Source organism: Tursiops truncatus, chromosome 7 (assembly GCF_011762595.2).
Source record: "Tursiops truncatus isolate mTurTru1 chromosome 7, mTurTru1.mat.Y, whole genome shotgun sequence".
In the NCBI taxonomy this organism is placed as follows: Eukaryota; Metazoa; Chordata; class Mammalia; order Artiodactyla; family Delphinidae; genus Tursiops; species Tursiops truncatus.
Window position 1 is genome coordinate 18,474,899 of NC_047040.1, and position 17,527 is coordinate 18,492,425.

A 17,527-nucleotide genomic window follows, 5' to 3' on the forward strand; every position below is an offset into this window, starting at 1 on the left:
CCTGCGGGAGGACGGGTCCCAGGACCCGAGTGAGGGTTCCACACCTGGCCTTCAGTACGGGTCAAGACGCAGGCACCTACGCCAAAGGGGAGCAAAGCCGGCCTCGGCCTGAGGGCCCCCAGGACCTCCATCTCCCAATGCCAGAGGTAGGGGGCGTCATATCTCCCGCGCACTGGGCAGCCAGCTACGGTCCAGCCCGAGGTGGATGCTGAGAGGGGCGGGTGCTGGCGGCCTGGACCCCTGGAGCTCTGATCAGTACAACCTTGAGGGCTCTGGCCTGTATCCCATTACCGTAGTCTCAGTGGTTAAGAGCTCAGGCTCTTGAACCAGTCTAGGGTCTGAATCCTGTCTTAATAGCCTATTAGCTGTGTGACCTGAACAAGTTACTTAACCTCTGGGAGGCTCACTTTCCTTCACTGTAAAATAGGTATAATAGTACCTAAGGTTAAGTGCATGAACTGTGAGGCCAGACTGCCTTGTTTAAATCCCAGCTCTACTAAACTAGTTGTGTGGCATTGAACAGGCTACTTAATATTTGTATCCTTCAATCTCCTCATCAGTAAAATGGAAATAATAATCATCTGCCTCATAGAGTTGTTTGGAGGTTAAATGAGAGGTAAAGTGCTTAGCACAGTATTTGACACATAGCTCTCAGCAGTGTCAATAAGCAGAAATTAATAATAATAATAATATTATCCTGGTCCTCACATCCCAGGCTTGGGACTGTGAAGGCAGGTGTAATGGAAATTCACAAATTCCCAAGCCTTGGAACCAGGCAGTTGTCCTCGACCTCTCTTGCCTAAGCAGGCAGGGATAAATTGGAAAGAGGTGCACATCCAAAGAAAATAGGATGGCCTAGATGTTCTCTTTTGTTGAAGCAGCAAAGGACTCTCCAGGAAAAAGATCCCTCTTGTAATCTGGTCCCCCCCCACCCCCTTTCCTCTGGTTTCCCTTGGTTCTGAACCTGTTTCTGACATTCATCTAGATTTAACCTGCTATGTGCCAGGCCCTGTGATAGAAGCAGAGGATTCAGGTTGGATGAGATTCTCCCCACCCTCAGGGGGCTCAGTGTAGTAGAGCACTGCTTCTCAATCTTTATTTATTTGGCTGCGCTGGTCTTAGTTGCGGCATGTGGGCTCCTAGTTGTGGCATCTGGGCTCTTAGTTGTGGCATGTGGGATCTAGTGCATTGGGAGTACAGAGTCTTACCCACTGGACCACCAGGGAAATCCCTGCTTCTCAATCTTGAGTTTGCTTAGGAGCACCTGGAAAACTTGTCAAAATACAAAATCTGATTCTATAGGTTTGAGGTAGGATCTGAGACTCTGCATTTCTAACAAGCTCCCAGGTGATGCTGGTGAAGCTGGCTCATGAACTGCACTTTGAGTAGCAAGATGTAGAGGATTTTACAAACTAGTAGAGTCGTGGGTAGCTGCAGGCTGTAGACAAAGTCCAGACTAATTCGCCTGGCAACTTGAGGTGGTCTCCGCCCACTTGCTCGCTGAGGTTCCCTCCCAGGAATCCGCCACGTGACGGTCGGACCACCGTCTCTTGACTAGAAGAGCCCCGAGAGCGCCATGGCTCCCCAGAAGCTGCTCTGCCTTCCCTCCCTGCTGCTGCTACTCCTGACGCGGCTGCTGCCCCAGGTAGGATGAGTATCAAACCACCCGGCTGGGTGCGGGGAGACGGGATCAGATATGGCGGAGGAGAGAACGAAAGTGAAAACAACAGAATACTGGGAAGGGCTAGTTCCATCTCTGCTCTTGGCAGACGCTGACCCCCGGCTCCAGACCACTGCTGAGCACCGTCTCTCCCCTTGCAGGCAGACACTCGGTCGTTTGTAGTGGATCGGGATCATGACAGATTCCTCCTGGACGGGGCCCCGTTCCGCTACGTGTCTGGCAGCCTGCACTACTTTCGGGTACCACGGGTGCTTTGGGCAGACCGGCTTTTCAAGATGCGAATGAGTGGCCTCAACGCCGTACAGTTGTAAGAAGTGCTCCCGAGAGTCATGGAAGGGTGGGATTTACTCTTCCTACCACCCCCTTAAGAAGGGGATCAGGACAGGAAGACTGGCTGTGTATGAAAGAGGTTCTAGCTCCAGGGCCTCCCAGCCAAGGGTGGGAAAGGGTGGGCCAGGACCTCCTTCCAACAGCTTCCTGGAGATTCCCTGCAAGGCCTGAGCCCATAGGCATCCGCGGCATCTCCCTGCCTTGGGCCCTTGTTAACCTCTTCCTTTCTCAGTTATGTGCCCTGGAACTACCACGAGCCAGAGCCTGGGGTCTATAACTTTAATGCCAGCCGTGACCTCTTTGCATTTCTGAAAGAGGCAACTTTAGCAAACCTGTTGGTCATACTGAGACCAGGACCTTACATCTGTGCAGAGTGGGAGATGGTGAGTTAGTGGGAGAATGAATAGAAGCAAAGCCTCCCAAGTGCAGTTCCCAGACTACTCGCATCTGCCCCCACTCTAGGGTCACTTCCATCACTATACTCAACTTCCTCCCTTCTTACCTCCCCTACTCCACTCCCAGACAACAAAGCCCAGTCACTTTTTTTTTTTTGGCTGCCTTGGGGCTTTGTTGCTGCACGGGCTTTCTCTAGTTGCAGTGAGCGGGGCTACTTTTCTTTGTGGTGTTTGGGCTTCTCATTGCAATGGCTTCTCTTGTTGTGGAGCACGGGCTCTAGGCGCGCAGGCTTCAGTGGTTGTGGCATGCGGGCTCAGTAGTTGTGGTGCACGGGCTTAGTTGCTCTGCAGCATGTGGGATCTTCACGGACCAGGGCTCAAACCGATGTCACCTGCATTGGCAGGCAGATTCTTAACCACTGCGCCACCAGGGAAGTCCCCCACTCACTTCTCTGTTGTCTTTATGTTTGTCTCAGGGGGGTCTCCCAGCCTGGTTGCTTCGAAAACCTAAAATTCGTCTGAGAACTTCAGATCCAGGTGAGTTGAGAAAAAAAGACTTGACACAGAAAAAAGCGAAGGACAACAACAAAATGGGTCATTTGAGTGCCCAAAACGGAGATCATTCATTCAAATATTTAGTGTTTTCATCATGCCCAGCAGAATGCTAGGAACTGGGGGACCAGACAGACCCAGTCTGGAAGAAACATTAATTTTAAAAAACCCCAAACTTATAAGATTATTTAAAAATACTACACAAGAAAATAGACAAGGAGTTGAGATAGTGAATAACAGGGCCTCTTTTAGGTAGGAAGGCCAGAAAAGGCTTTCCTGAGAAGATGACATTTCAGTTACTCTAGGAAAGGGAAAACACCGGTCATATGAAGAGTGAGGTGAGAACGACCAGGTAGAAGGAATGATGTATTTTTTTTAAATTAATTAATTCATTTATTTTTGGCCGCGCCTCAGGGCTTGTAGGATCTTAGTTCCCAGACCAGGGATTGAATGGCCCTCGGCAGTGAAAGTGCGAAGTCCTAACCACTGGACCGCCAGGGAGTTCCCGGATATGGTATCTTTTAAGGCTCAGAGATAGGAAAGATCATGGCATGGTTGAGGCCAGCATGGCTGGAGCACAGTGGGTGAGGGAGAGTAGTATGACAAGAAATTGTAGATAGATAGGGACTGTTAATGCAGGATCTTACAGGCCACTGTAAGGGGTTTGCATTTTATTATAAGCACAGTAGAAAGTCATTGAAAGAGTTTAACCAGAATTATCTGATTTGTTTTTAGATTACGTTAGCCTGGATGTGGAAAATGGATTGAGGGGAGCAAGGGTCGAGGTGGAGAAACTTAACTGGGGGACTATGATTGTAGCTGAGGCGAGAGATGATGACTCCTGGACTGTGATAGTGGTGGAAATAGAAAGAAGAGAGCAGGACTGAGCTATAGGTTGGAGATAAAAGTCACCAGGACTCTATTGACAGATTTTGATGAGAGGGGGAGGGGTGGGGCCAGTGTGGGTAGGATGAGGAAAGAAAGGAATCAAGTTTCTGGCCAGTCAAGATGGTGGTGCCATTTACTGACTTAGGGACGACAGAGAAGACAAGGGGTGGCAAAAGAGCAACTTTAGGGGAAGAAACAATGGTTCTGTTCTGGTCATGTTAAATTTTTATCACTCAAGGGAGGATATTAAGTAAGCAATAGGATGTGTGAATGTGGAGCTTAGGAGTAGGTCTGAGCTAGAGGTATAAATTTGGGAGTCATCGGTGTAAGGATGGCATTTAAATCCATGCGTACTGAGACATCACCTAGGGAAAGAGCATGAAAAAGAAAAGATGAGATGCCCAATATTTCAAGGCGTTCGGATTTCATTTCAGGTGCAAGTAGGAAGTCATTAGAGCAGGGAATAATTCTATCTGCTTTACACCTTTTAAAAAGTTTACTGTTTTAAAAAGGTCAAAATTCCTTATATCTGCTGGGGACTCTCCAGGTGCTGTTTCACTTCTTAGGGTGCTGGAGAGCTTTATGCCACTTATAGCATTTCTGAAACTCAATTGACTATGAAATACATTTAAAATGATAAAGTATTGATGGAAAAGCAACATGCAGTCTGTTTTTCTCAAGAAAACCAGTGACCTCTTCATTGCTGAATCCATGGTGATGTCTCAGATCTTATCCCCCTGGACCAGTCAGCAGCATTCAGCCCAGTTGATCACTTTGTCCTGTGAAATACTCTTCTCACCGTTTCCATGATACCACACTTATTTGGTCCCTGCCCCTCCCCCTACAATCGTTCCGACCACTCCTTCTCAGTCTCTTACTGATCCTTCTCCATTTCCCTTTCCACTAAATGCTGGGGTGTGTCAGGGCTCAGTCCTTGGACACTTCTCTTTTCCATATATATTTACTTCCTTTATGATCTCATTCATTTGCGTGGCTTTAAATTCCATCTGATAGCTAATGATTCTGAAATATATATCTCCAGTCAGGACCTTCCCTTGGCTTCCAAAACCATATATCCAACTGCCTACTTGACTTCTGCATTTGGAGGTCTAAAAGGCACACTGATACAACTAAGTTCCCTCCAAACCAGCTATTCATACACTCTCCCTGTCTCAGTTAATGGCAAGTCCATTTTCCAATTCATCGGGCTAAACACTGTGGTGGAATTTTTCACACCTGTCTTTCTCTCAGGCCCCTCATTCAGTCCGTCAGAAAATCCTGTCAGCTTCACCCTCAAAATATATTGAATTCAATTACTTTTCATCGCCCCCATTGCCACCACCCTGGTCCAAACCACCTCTCTCAGCTGGATTACTTTAATACCTTCCTAACTGGTTTCCCTTCTTTGCCCCTCCCCCACGTAGTCTATTCTTAATTCAGCAGTCAGTGTGATCCTCTTAAAATATAAGTTTAAATATATATTTTAGATCATGTCATTTCTCTGTCTAAACCTCTCCAACAGGTTCTCAACTCATTCAGAATACGAACCATGGATTCCTTAAAATGGCCTATTAGGTCCTACCTAATTGGCCCAGTCACCTCCCTGACATCCACTCTTCTCCCCATTGTTCATGCTGGCTTCTCTGCTGTTCCTGTCTTGAGGCCTTTGCACGTGGTACTGCCTCTATCTTCCTGCAGAATGACCTCGCTGACGCCTTCCCTGGGCCACCCTCTAAAATTTAAACTCCCTTCACCCCACCATTTTATATCCTCCTTCCCTGCTTAATTTTTTCTCCTTGACATTAACACACTACATATTTTACCTGATTATTTAATTCACTGCCTCCCTCACTGGAAAGGAAATTCCACAAGGACAGAGATCTTTGTCCATTTTGTTCCCTTCTGTATCCCTAACACCTAGAACACTGCTTAGTGCATAGTGAGCACCCATAAATACCTGTTGAGTGAGAGTTAATGTATGCTTGGATTAAAGGAGGCAAAACCACCTGGGCCTCCTTTATACAGAACACAAAATGTAAAGGAATTAAATGTTTTAAGAATATAAAAATACCCTCTAAAATATCTTTCGTTGACTCCACCTTTGAGAGTCCGCTATCTGCTAAGCATTGTCCTCAATGACAGGGATGCAGCAAATGAACCTGACAGACAAGGTTCCTGCTCACTAGTGGGGGAGACCAACGGGAAACAATTACAGAAATAAATGCTTAATTATAATTTGTTAAGCACTCGAAAGGGAAGTATGAGGTGATGTGAGAGTGTGTAACAGGGGGATCTACCCTCATCTAGGATATCAGAGGTTTCCTTGGGGAAGTGAAATTTAAGAGCTGAAGCCTGAGTTGGAGTTGCTTAGGTAAGGAGGCAGAGGTCATGCATGAGTCTTCTGAGGGTGAGTCAACAGAAATCACCAATAGGAGTTGAGAATTTAAGGCATGATACCTAATATCATCTTTCATTTGATGACTTAAATCTCCTGGACTGTCAGTTACATCAGGGTGCAGGTCAGACATTCTACACTTTTGTAAACTCCCATGCTACTTCACAGCAATCTCAAGTATATATGATTACATAATAACAGCTCCATTTGATGTGTTTTAACATTTTTCTTACATTTAAAAAATGAATTTACAAGAAATACTGCTTTGTTTCCTATGCTCAAATTTCATTACCATGCAACTATACAAGTGCTTAGGGTTCAGAGATTCTCCTGACAAGTCACTGCTTCCCAGACACAGCTGTGGACAAGTGGGATGCAAAGTGCAGCCCAGAGTTCAGGCAGCACTGAAGTTGCTAGCACTGAGGCTAGGGGTGGGGGCTGCAGAGGTGGTGGTGCCCTGATGAACAGAGCACTGCCCCTTCCTTTAGACTTCCTTGCCGCAGTGGATTCCTGGTTCAAGGTCTTGCTGCCCAAGATACATCCATGGCTCTACCACAATGGGGGCAACATCATTAGCATTCAGGTACAAGTGGAAAGTTGACTGGGCTAGGGGAAGGAGGTGCCGGTGTCCTTAATTTCTCCACCTCATAGCTGACCTCCACTTTTCCTTTCCCCTGGCAGGTGGAGAATGAATACGGTAGCTACGGGGCCTGCGACATGAGCTACATGAGACACCTGGCTGGGCTCTTCCGTGCACTGCTTGGAGACAAGATCTTGCTCTTCACCACAGATGGCCCTGAAGGCCTCAAATGTGGCTCCCTCCAGGGACTCTATACCACTATAGATTTTGGCCCAGGTCTCCTGGGCAAGGGTTCGGAGTGAAGTCTGGGGAAGGGGCACCTGTTCCATGTTGCTCATCTTTCACCTTTGCCTCCTTTCTGCAGCTGACAACATGACCAAAATCTTTGCCCTACTTCGGAAGTATGAACCCCGCGGGCCATTGGTGAGGAGCCAGAGGGGAGGGCAATCAAAGCAGGTGTCAGTGTGGGAAATGGGTTGGGCTCGGTTCCCATCTGGCTCACAGCTCCTTTCACTTCATGCTGTAGGTGAACTCTGAGTACTACACAGGCTGGCTGGATTACTGGGGCCAGAATCACTCCACACGCTCCGTACCAGCTGTAACCAAAGGACTAGAGAACATGCTGAAGTTGGGAGCCAGTGTGAACATGTAACTGGAGACGCCGGGGCCAGCATGACTCTGTAACTGGGTGCTGGGGATGAAGGTTAAGATTCAGTGGGTCAGCTTTTACCTTTCCCCCTGCTCTCCCCCACTTTAGGTACATGTTCCATGGAGGTACCAACTTTGGATACTGGAATGGTGAGTCCAGATGGTCCCTGGGGTGGCAGCAGGGAGGCAGCAAGGAATTAGAATCTGCGGGCTGCACGGATTAGGATGCTAGAAGCTGGATATGGCCACTGCTGCCCCTGCTGATAGCAAAATTCTCTGCATGCATTTCTTTGCTTAGTGCCTATCACCTGAAAGATATATTGAATTAATTAAATTGGTTTGACCAGGTGCTGATGAGAAGGGACGCTTTCTTCCAATTACTACCAGCTACGACTACGATGCACCCATATCTGAAGCAGGGGACCCCACACCTAAGCTTTTTGCTATTCGAAATGTCATCAGCAAGGTGCCCCACCACTTCATTAAGCACCGAAAGCTTTTATTAATTTGGGGGGAGGGAGTACCCAAATTGTTTGTAAAGGGATCCCATAAATCAGTGGTTGTTGTCTGGGCCAGAGAGCCCTCTGAGCACCCTATGGCAGCATTTCTCACCCACCCAAATGGGATTCCCTGGGGAGATACACACAAATATATGTAAAATTACAGAACCTTCATGACCCCTGAAGCCCTTCCCTGGACCCCCAGTTAAGAACCCTGCACTAGGGTCTTGGAATAGGGGTTCTTTGTGTGGTTTTCCTATGGTTCCTGAGAGAATTTGGTCTCAGTTCCAGGAAGTTCCCTTGGGACCTTTACCTCCCCCCAGCCCCAAGATGATGCTTGGACCTTTGAGCCTACACCTGGTAAGCTTCTCTCCATTACTCTCTAATTCTACCCCTTTATTCTCTAAATAGCCCAGCCTGTCCTACCCTCTATTCTGAAAGTTCCCTCATATTCTGATACTTTCCCCTTATTCTAACAGGATGGGAATTTGCTGGCTTTCCTAGACTTCCTATGTCCCCAAGGGCCCATCCATTCAATCCTGCCAATGACCTTTGAGGCTGTCAACCAGGTAAAGCATAATCCCCCATGTGGTGGTTATGGCAACAGCTATACCGGGTGTTCCCTCAGCTATGCATCTTCCCCACAGTATCCTTTCTTATCTCTCAGCTTATAAACTTATTCTTACACACCCAGGACCATGGGTATATGTTGTACCGGACCTATCTGATCCATACTGTTTCTGAGCCAGCACAATTCTGGGTGCCAAACAATGGAGTCCATGACCGTGCCTACGTGATGGTGGATGGGGTGAGAACCTAATACCAGGCTATCTCTGAGCCCATTTCCTCTCCTCCCCAGCACACTTTAGTCTTAAATTTCCCATATCTACCTTTTCCCACTGCCTGCTCACATTTGAGGGGATAAGCTGGGATGAGGAAGAGTTTGACTAAGGATAAGGTTCCATTATGAATGGATAAGTGACAGAAGGGCTACATTCTCTTTGCCCTCTAAATCAGTGTCCTTATGTGGCTTCCTGTGTGGTGGCCACAGGCTAGATGCTGAGCTCCTCCCTTTCACAGATACTCTTATCCACAGGTGTTTCAGGGTGTTTTGGAACGAAACATGAAACACAACCTATTTTTGACGGGGAAAAAGGGGGCCAAACTGGATGTCTTGCTGGAGAACATGGGGAGGCTCAGTTTCGGGTCTAACAGCAGTGACTTCAAGGTGAGCTAGCTATGCCCACTCCCTTGCCCCCATACTCTTTTTTTTTTAATTTCATTTTTTTAATTATTTATTTACTTATTTGGCTGCGCCAGGCCTTACGTGCTGCACGTGGGATCTTTGTTGCAGCACATGGCATCTTTTTTAGTTGCAGCATGCAGAATCTTCAGTTGTGGCATGCAGGATCCAGTTCCCTGACCAGGGATTGAACCCAGGCCCCCTGCATTGGGAGCGCAGTGTCTTAACCACTGGACCACCAGGGAATTCCCACCCCCCATATTCTTATTGACCGAACACCCTTGGAAAGATAGGGGCCTAATAGAAGATAAACAAGAGCTATGTCCTGGGCTTCCCTGGTGGCGCAGTGGTTGAGAGTCTGCCTGCCAATGCAGGGGACGTGGGTTTGTGCCCCGGTCCGGAAAGATCCCACATGCAGTGGAGCAGCTGGGCCCGTGAGCCATGGCCGCTGAGCCTGCGCGTCCGGAGCCTGTGCTCTGCAACGGGAGAGGCCACAACAGTGAGAGGCCCGTGTACCATAAAAAAAAAAAAAAAGTTATGTCTTTAGGGCTTAGGCAGCAAAGTAGCAGCTTGTGGGGATCTGGACATGGCCACTAGTTGCATCCCAGGGCTTGAGTAGGGATAGTTTGGCCTTAGAACTTAGAGAATGATGAATTTTCATTTGCCTTCTTCACAGGGCCTATTGGAGCCACCAATTCTGGGGCAAACGGTCCTTACCCAGTGGCTGATGTTCCCTCTGAAAGTTGATAATCTTGTAAAGTGGCGGTTTCCCAACCAGTTGCTGAAAAGCTCACATCCTCAAACTCCCTCTGGCCCTACCTTCTACTCTACAACCTTCCCAATTTTAGACTCAGGCGGGGACACATTTCTCTTTCTACCTGGATGGACCAAGGTATTGCTGACAGTGAGGGTGGGGCTGGGGAGTAGGGTGGTAAGAGAGGAAAATCTTGGAAGGAGGGAGAGCAGAAATTATTTCTCTGATTAGAAACCCCAAAGGGGACAATTCTACCCCTTTGAGAGCTGATCCTTTATATTCCTCTCCTTCCTCCTCCCCAGGGCCAAGTCTGGATCAATGGGTTTAACCTGGGCCGCTACTGGACAAAGAGGGGGCCACAACAGACCCTCTACGTGCCAAGACCCCTGCTGTTTCCTAGGGGAGCCCTCAACAAAATCACGTTGCTGGAGCTAGAAAATGTGCCTCTTCGGCCCCAAATCCAATTCCTGGATAGGCCTATCCTCAATGGCACTGTGCATAAGACACACATCTGTTCCCTCTCAGCTGAAAGTGCCTCTGAACCAATGGAGTTAAGTGGGCACTGAAAGAAAGGTAACCCTTGGACCTGGGACATGTAGTGGGCAGGATCCCTTGGTGCTAGTCATGGTGACCGTAAGGAAACAAAGGCCACAGGTCTGAATGTAAGTACAAGTGCAGTTTCCTTGCCAAACTTCATTGTGATTAAAATTCAAGAGCCAGTACCAGCTCCACACACCTCTATGGCCCTGGTTCCTGAATGTCCCTCACCTCAATCTTCCAAATACTCTCTGGTTTCGTGGGGAAGAAGAAACCAGAGGGGGCCAGTGTGTATGTGCCCTCTCAGAGCCTAGAGTTGGCCCCAGGTGGAGCTGTAAGAGATCAGGAAGAGGGCTTCCCAGCCCGACAGCGATGATCCTGGAGGCAGCGTGTGGAGAGGAAAGAAGTCAAAGTAGTGAAAGGGAATATGAGGCCTTGGAGGGATGTCCCACAGCTCCAGTGGCATCTGAACAAGAGGAAGAAAAATGGCTGGAGAGGTGTCCCAGAAACTTTCTAATCCAAGCCTTCCCTGTCCCTCCTCCTGCCACTTCTGTTTTTATTCCAAAGGTTCCCAGAGCATCTCAAATCCCCTCAACAGCCTTTCTGAACACTGAGCGGGCACGCATTCTACTTGTCCAGAATGGCCTCTAACTCATCACAACCTACCCACTCACGCCCACCCCCTCTACGTACCGAACACTGATGATGGCAGAGTCAGGGACCTGAGGGGTAGGGGCTCCCAAACGGGCAGCTAGTCGGTGCTCTGCAGCCAGAGCTCCCTGAGGGGAAGAGAAGTTGTGTTACGGACAAGGCCCCAGTGGTGGAGAGGGTACCCAAGAAGTGACACTGCACACCGGATCAGACCTCTAAGGAAGTGTTGCTGGGGAGGAAAGAACCTCCAGCCTCGCCTTCTCTCAGTCGCTGAGGGCAGCAAATCTCCGCTGCTCTCCTTGCTCCCACTGCTGCTCCTGCCGGTGCCGCCGGGCTGCCTTCCGCTCCCTTTTCCGAATGGCCTGCCGCGCCTCCATTTCTGCTGTCAGTGGCCCTGGCACCTGGAGGATTTCCAGGAAGGTATAAGGTAAGACCTATACAAACTATCCTTGGTAAAACTGCAAGAAAATAGAAAAGACCTAGCCAGGATCTCTGATGCCTTCCCACTCTGCTGCTTCCTCTTCCAGCTGACCTGAGCTTTGCTGTAATCATAAGCATCAGGATTCTTCTCCATGAAGCTCCGGGAACTCATCACGTGTTGATTTGTCGGCTGCAACCGTGTACGGTGGCCGGGTCCGGGAGTCCCTAGGTGCGAAAACCCAAAAAATGAGTTCAACGTCACCTGCCTCCGGCTCCTCCCAACATCACCCAAGCAGACCAGGGGAAACACTGCCAAGTAGCTGGTGCCAAGATCATCGTCAGGAGGGGCCGGCACGAGGGCCCTTACCTACTGAGCCTCTCCCAGCTGTGGCGGCTGCGTGCAGGAGGGTGAAGCCACCAGAGCCCAAGGGGGCACTGAGCAGAGACAGAACTCCAGGGTCTAGGGGGCTGGCAGCTAGCCGGAGCTTCAGCATCCCCCATCTCCAGCTTGGCAAGCAGCCAAGAGCACATCCCAGAGCTCCGGCTGACCAGGGGACTTGGCCTCATCTGGGGAAGGCCCCAAAGGGGCTGACTCTGAAAAGGCCTCATCTCCTTGAGGTTGCTGGGAAAGAGTCATTTGCGCCCCAGCCTCCAGGTCTTGGTTTCTCTCCCTCTTATTCCTTTTTCTCCTCCTCTGCTTGGGCAATACCTCAAATTCACAAAGATCCAGCAACCCCAGTGTCACCTCTACTAGCTCCAACTCTACCTGGAAGCCATCCTCTCCCTCTGACTCTGAACCTAGGGAAAAATTTGCTATGTTAGATCCATCTCAGGAATAAGCAGAGGGTAGAAGGTTGTGGGCTGCCCCAGATGCATAAGAATGTACAGAGAGAAAATCCAGATCACTTGAAATAAAACTGTTTGTATTTTGTCACCCAAGATAAAGTAGCCCATCAAGAGCTGAAGCCATTAGTATCACATGCAGAGATGCGGCTTGCAGCCCAGACAAGCACAGGCCCAGAAGAAGCTATGCAGGGACAAGAGTCCTTGGACATTCCCATGACAGCCTTAGGGTGGTGCACAACAGAGGAAAGCACGAGCAGTGACAGCCGTGCAGGCCAACAGTCTGCAGCGAGGCAAGCAGCCCTTAGCCCAAAACCAGAGCATCCAAGAAGACAGATAAATTATGTAAGATCCACACAACACACATTCAAGCATCGACTTCATGCTAAGACTTTTCAAAGTACTAGAGAGAACGTCAGTGAACAAAAGAGACGATAGATTTGGAAAAGTCACAAAACGTGTAATTGCTACCACATACCCCACACTATAAACAGACCTGTGTGTGTGTGTGTGTAGTATGTAAGGGTTTACCTATAAATAGGGAAGTGAATAAGTTATGACAGTAGGGGATTTGCCACTGCAGTTCTAGGACAGACCCCGAGAGAGATTTGACAATTGCCAGATGGTGCTCAAACCCTGTTTGGGAGCTTCCGCATTCCGCCCGAGTGCCTCATTTTCATCACTGCGGACCTTTCTTTCTTCCTCAATGGCCTTCCTTCCTCTCATTGTCTTCCAGTTTGTCTGAGGTAAATCCAACCTGACTGTCTCCCGGGGGTGTTCTTCTGCCATAAAACAAAAGATGGTTCTCAAATTTAGCTGAGGAGAAGCCAGCCCAGGTTTCTCTCAATGAAGATGCCATTGGACTGCAGTACGAGGGCTAGAAAATCATCTGGGTGCACAAATGAGAAGCCGAGGCTTGGGCCGGGAGGTTCGGGAAGGTCTAGGGAGTCTGGGGATCTGGACAGAAGGCTCACCGTGGACATGCGAGGTGGTCAGCTTATGGAGCACACGCTGTAGCTCTTGGAAGGTGGGTCTGCGGGTAGCGAGGGGGATATCCCAAAGTCGGGGATCCCACATTGCAGGGGAGCCTCATGGCCTCCAAAGAACAAGGACCGGCCAGAGCGGGGTGCACGCATCAGTATCGTCCCAGCCTTCTCCAGCACCTTAGCCTAGTCTGGCCCTGCCAGCAGGTCACGAACATCCTAGAGAAGAAAGTAACTCAGCCCTGCATCTCTTCACTTGCGACTTTTAAATCTCCAACCAAAACATGACCCACAGATCATGTGTAGGGAGTGGGAGGCAGAAGATAATGGAGGGGGCTTTCCTGGTGGCACAGTGGTTAAGAATCCACTTGACAATGCAGGCGACACGGGTTTGAGCCCTGGTCTGGGAAGATCCCACATGCCGCGGAGCAACTAAGCCCGTGCACCACAACTACTGAGGCTGCACTCTAGAGCCCTCGTGCCACAACTACTGAAGCCCATATGCCTAGAGCCCATGTTCTGAAACGAGAAGCCACTGCAATGAGAAGCCCGCGTACCGCAACGAAGAGTAATCCCCACTCGCCGCAACTAGAGAAAGCCCGTGTGCAGCAATGAAGACCCAAAGCAGCCAAAAAGAAAGAAAGAAAGAAGATAATGGAGGGAGAATGACAGGACTAAGAATCCTGGGCATTCACCCCATTCTACCTTCATCTACCCAAAAATAACCAAGACGGAGGATACAGGAGCCAGCCTCCCTACTGTGACATTTAATCAGTTGAGAGGGAAAAAGTGTAGATTAGAGGAGCACCAGATCTGGACACTTAACTCACCTTATATAGCATGTCTTCACTGTAGCGCCTCAGGTTGGCTCCAGCAGAGCGGGAAGCCGCACCCAGGCATCCCGAAGCCCCTGGGCTGTGCCCCACTTGGCCCGCACTGTGTAGCAGTAAAAGGTTTTGTGTGTCAACGCTTCTTGTCTGTAGACAGCACAGACTCAGTACTGGAAACCAGCTGGTACTCCCAGGCTACCAGGATCCATTCCATCCTTACCCCATGCAGCACCCTCTCACCCTTGGAAAACAGCACCAGCAAAGTGCCCAGCGGCAGCCATGAGCACCACGCAGTCCCTGGGACCTCCGCTTTTCAGGTTTTGTAGCAGCACTTCTGCTGCTTCTGGGGGCACCTGGATGACGGAGGAGCAGCACGAACATATCTGTGGCACTTACTGACAGCAAGAAATAAGTGCCAATGCTAAGTGCTTCACATGCATCATCTCTTTTAATACAACTTATTTGTCTCCATTTTACAAATAAGAAAATTTGAGGGCTTCCCTGGTGGTTGAGAGTCCGCCTGCCGATGCGGGGGACATGGGTTTGTGCCCCGGTCCGGGAAGATCCCACGTGCCGTGGAGCGGCTGGGCCCGTGAGCCATGGCCGCTGAGCCTGCGCGTCCGGAGCCTGTGCTCCGCAACTGGAGAGGCCACAACAGTGAGAGACCCACGTACCGCAAAAAAAAAAAGAAAATTTGAGGCTTGTGGAGGTAGTCAAGGTCAAGTGGTAGAACCATAATTCAAACCTAGATTGGTCTATTTCCAAACTTAATTCCATTACACTTGACCCTTCTAAGAGTCAAGCCAGTTCAATCCAAGACTGTGCTGTCAAGTGTGATACCCACCCCCAACAGGAAAGAAGGAAAGAATTGAGACACGGACTGTGCTGAGGGAAAGTCTAGGCTGAGTATACAGAAGGCTGGAGTTGACCACACGACCTGTGCAGGCACTTGCCTGGCGAGGGCCTAGGACACAGCAATAGGCATCAAGAAACTGGCCCTGGGCATTCTGGAAAAGAACCCGATGCGGGTGGAAGCCTCGGGGTCAGTCAGGCTTCTCAAACTCAGCCCTCTCCTCATCCAGTATCTGCAAGTCCTCCTCACTGGCTGAGTCCGAGTCTTCTGATCCTGAGATGCTGGAAAGATCTCCTGAGAACAACATGAGATACGCAAGTTTGGTGCCCCATCTTTGACCTTTCCTCAAGCTCCTAAACTAGGGTCTTTTTCCATCCCCATGACCTATCCGCACACAGGTCTCCCAACAGTCATCACCTGTGGAGCTCTGCTTTTCAAAGTCCAGGGCAGACCGGAGAGGCTTGTCCTTGAGATGCTGCTTTAGGTTAAACCGATGCCAGTCAAGCTTATAATGTTCCCTCTAGCAGGAGGCAAAGAAGGAAGCACAGTGTGGAAGCATGGCCCAGCCTGGCCTCTTATGGTATCCAAGACCTCTAACAGAACTCCAGAAAGTATGACCAGGTAACGCTAACTTTCTTAGTTAAAACATGGAACTTTATTCATTAAAGACAAAATGTCTACCTCTCCCCACCCACCATTACACCTTTGCTTCCACCATTTAGCTCTGTACCTGGTCTTTTACCTGTTCCTGGTGGTTCTGGAAGGTCTGGTCACAGGTTGAACGAAACAACTTCTCTGAAATATCCAGAGGACCCTGGAGTGGTTTTCTTTCTGGGCTTATTCTCTCCCCTGAACCTAAATAAGGGGAGGGTAAACAGAGGTAGAAAAGGAGCCCAAATCCACAGTATCTAGGATTACATTCAGTGTCTGATATACAAAGCAGAGGAGGATACAAAAAGAGATAGCATGTCCTTGCCTTCAAGGAATTTACAATCTAGTAATAATGAAGCGAATAGCACAACAATCACCTTATACAATAAATATGCTTCTGAAAAGATGTACGTAAAATGAATATAAATCAAACATTGTATGTAAATTAACCAAAGGGATTGTTTAGAGAAATCCTAGAAAATGATTTCTGGTAAAGTTAAAATTCTTTTTAACTGTGCAAAAATCACTTCCCAAATGCCACTTTTTTAGCTTATATTTCCAATTACAGTGTGCAGTTTGTTTTTTAAAAAGGTACAAGAGAAACAGCCAAACTAAAGCTGTATGAAACCAAGAGTAAGTTGTTTTATATTTAGCAAGAAGGAATGACTTGATTGGAATAGCTAAATTTGGACTATGTCAAGGAATTTTGAAGTGTTTTTGCAGGCAGTGGTGGTAACGTGATGAGGCATAAACAATGGCAAGAGACTTGTTTGGAGACAATTCAGGAGCCTGTTCTGGAAATCCAGAGATCGAATGAATTCTTTTTTTTTTTGACCAAAATATAGATTTTAATTTTACACGTACAAATGTTGCCTTAAATTCATAACAGTTAAGAAACATATACACAAACTTCAGCTTAAAAGGAAAAGTAAAAAACAAACACTCTGCGGTTGGGGTTTGATAAACTTTATCCAGTAGAAGGAAATGTCAACAAGGGCTCCTAAGCTGGGAAACACCAATAAAAAATGTGTTCCCTGAAGGAGCAATAAGCTCCCTTTAAAGAGCCCTGTCACGTCCCTCACGGGTCCACCCCAAACCTTCCCAGATACCTGGACAGGAAACCTGCAGAGCCTGGGCTAGAGCCTCCCCGGGAGCGTGGCTCACCAGGCGCAGGCCCTGAAGGACCGGAGTATCCGCCTTGAGGTCAAACAGGGAGACCGACACAGAAGCCTGGGCTGCAGCTGGAGTCGGCGACATGGCTGAGCAGAAGGGCGGTTAAGAAACAGAGCTCCCCAAAGCAAGATCCTATGCCGCGTCTCCCGCCAGCATGACTTGGTCTCCCCCACGCCGCAAGGCACCACGGCCCTCGCCCTGGTGACAGGGGTTAATACGTGACCCCAGCCCGCTTTCTCACACCACCCAGTCTCGGACCACACAAGAGTGAAATGGGGGCGCATTCAGCAACCAAATCCAGTCCAACAGAATTAAAATCACTGAGGTTCATTAACCAACCGCTCCTCATTACCCGTGCGACGACCTCCAGCAATGACTAAACCGCGTGAACTCGTCCCCGCCCTCAGAAGCTGCCCCAAAGGTCCCGGGGAGCCGAGTAACACGGCCTCCTACAGTTCGAAGCACGGATTTCTGCAAAAGCACAACAATCTCGTCACTACGGGGCAGCAAAGAGGACAAAAGGCGTCGCCCGCACCTGAACCCCTCCCCACGTAGAGCGCACAATTGGTCCCCTGACTTCCAAGACCCGCCTCTAGCCTTTAGTCCTGCCCCAGACGCCG

At 49.0% G+C, this 17,527-nt stretch overlaps 2 protein-coding genes across 6 annotated transcripts; one reads left to right on the forward strand and one right to left on the reverse strand.

Moving 5' to 3' along the window:
* The first annotated feature begins 6 nt into the window (after positions 1-6).
* GLB1L (galactosidase beta 1 like) lies at positions 7-10,697 on the forward strand. Of its 5 annotated transcripts, none has more exons than XM_004320339.4 (17): positions 7-146; positions 1,518-1,645; positions 1,822-1,988; positions 2,244-2,394; positions 2,883-2,943; positions 6,730-6,824; positions 6,923-7,097; positions 7,186-7,244; positions 7,348-7,469; positions 7,579-7,619; positions 7,817-7,935; positions 8,255-8,329; positions 8,449-8,538; positions 8,664-8,777; positions 9,066-9,197; positions 9,889-10,104; positions 10,269-10,697. In XM_004320339.4, the coding sequence occupies exons 2-17, from the start codon at positions 1,577-1,579 to the stop codon at positions 10,530-10,532; spliced, it is 1,950 nt and encodes a 649-aa protein (XP_004320387.1). In that variant the 5' UTR covers positions 7-146; positions 1,518-1,576; the 3' UTR covers positions 10,533-10,697. The 5 variants fall into 5 exon arrangements, with proteins under 5 accessions (XP_004320387.1, XP_019794469.1, XP_019794468.1 ...); XM_019938910.3 differs by having other exon boundaries at positions 10-146; positions 1,506-1,645; XM_019938909.3 differs by having other exon boundaries at positions 14-146; positions 1,559-1,645.
* Positions 10,182-17,409, reverse strand: ANKZF1 (ankyrin repeat and zinc finger peptidyl tRNA hydrolase 1). Its single transcript, XM_004320338.4, is given in 17 exon segments — positions 10,182-10,969; positions 11,197-11,282; positions 11,412-11,555; positions 11,687-11,737; positions 11,739-11,836; positions 11,942-12,073; positions 12,076-12,372; positions 13,053-13,199; positions 13,392-13,493; positions 13,496-13,619; positions 14,231-14,295; positions 14,298-14,377; positions 14,471-14,583; positions 15,184-15,377; positions 15,501-15,603; positions 15,826-15,938; positions 16,844-17,409. Coding segments are annotated over 17 exon segments (2,121 nt in total). The 5' UTR covers positions 16,992-17,409; the 3' UTR covers positions 10,182-10,845.
* Between the last annotated feature and the right edge of the window lie 118 nt (positions 17,410-17,527).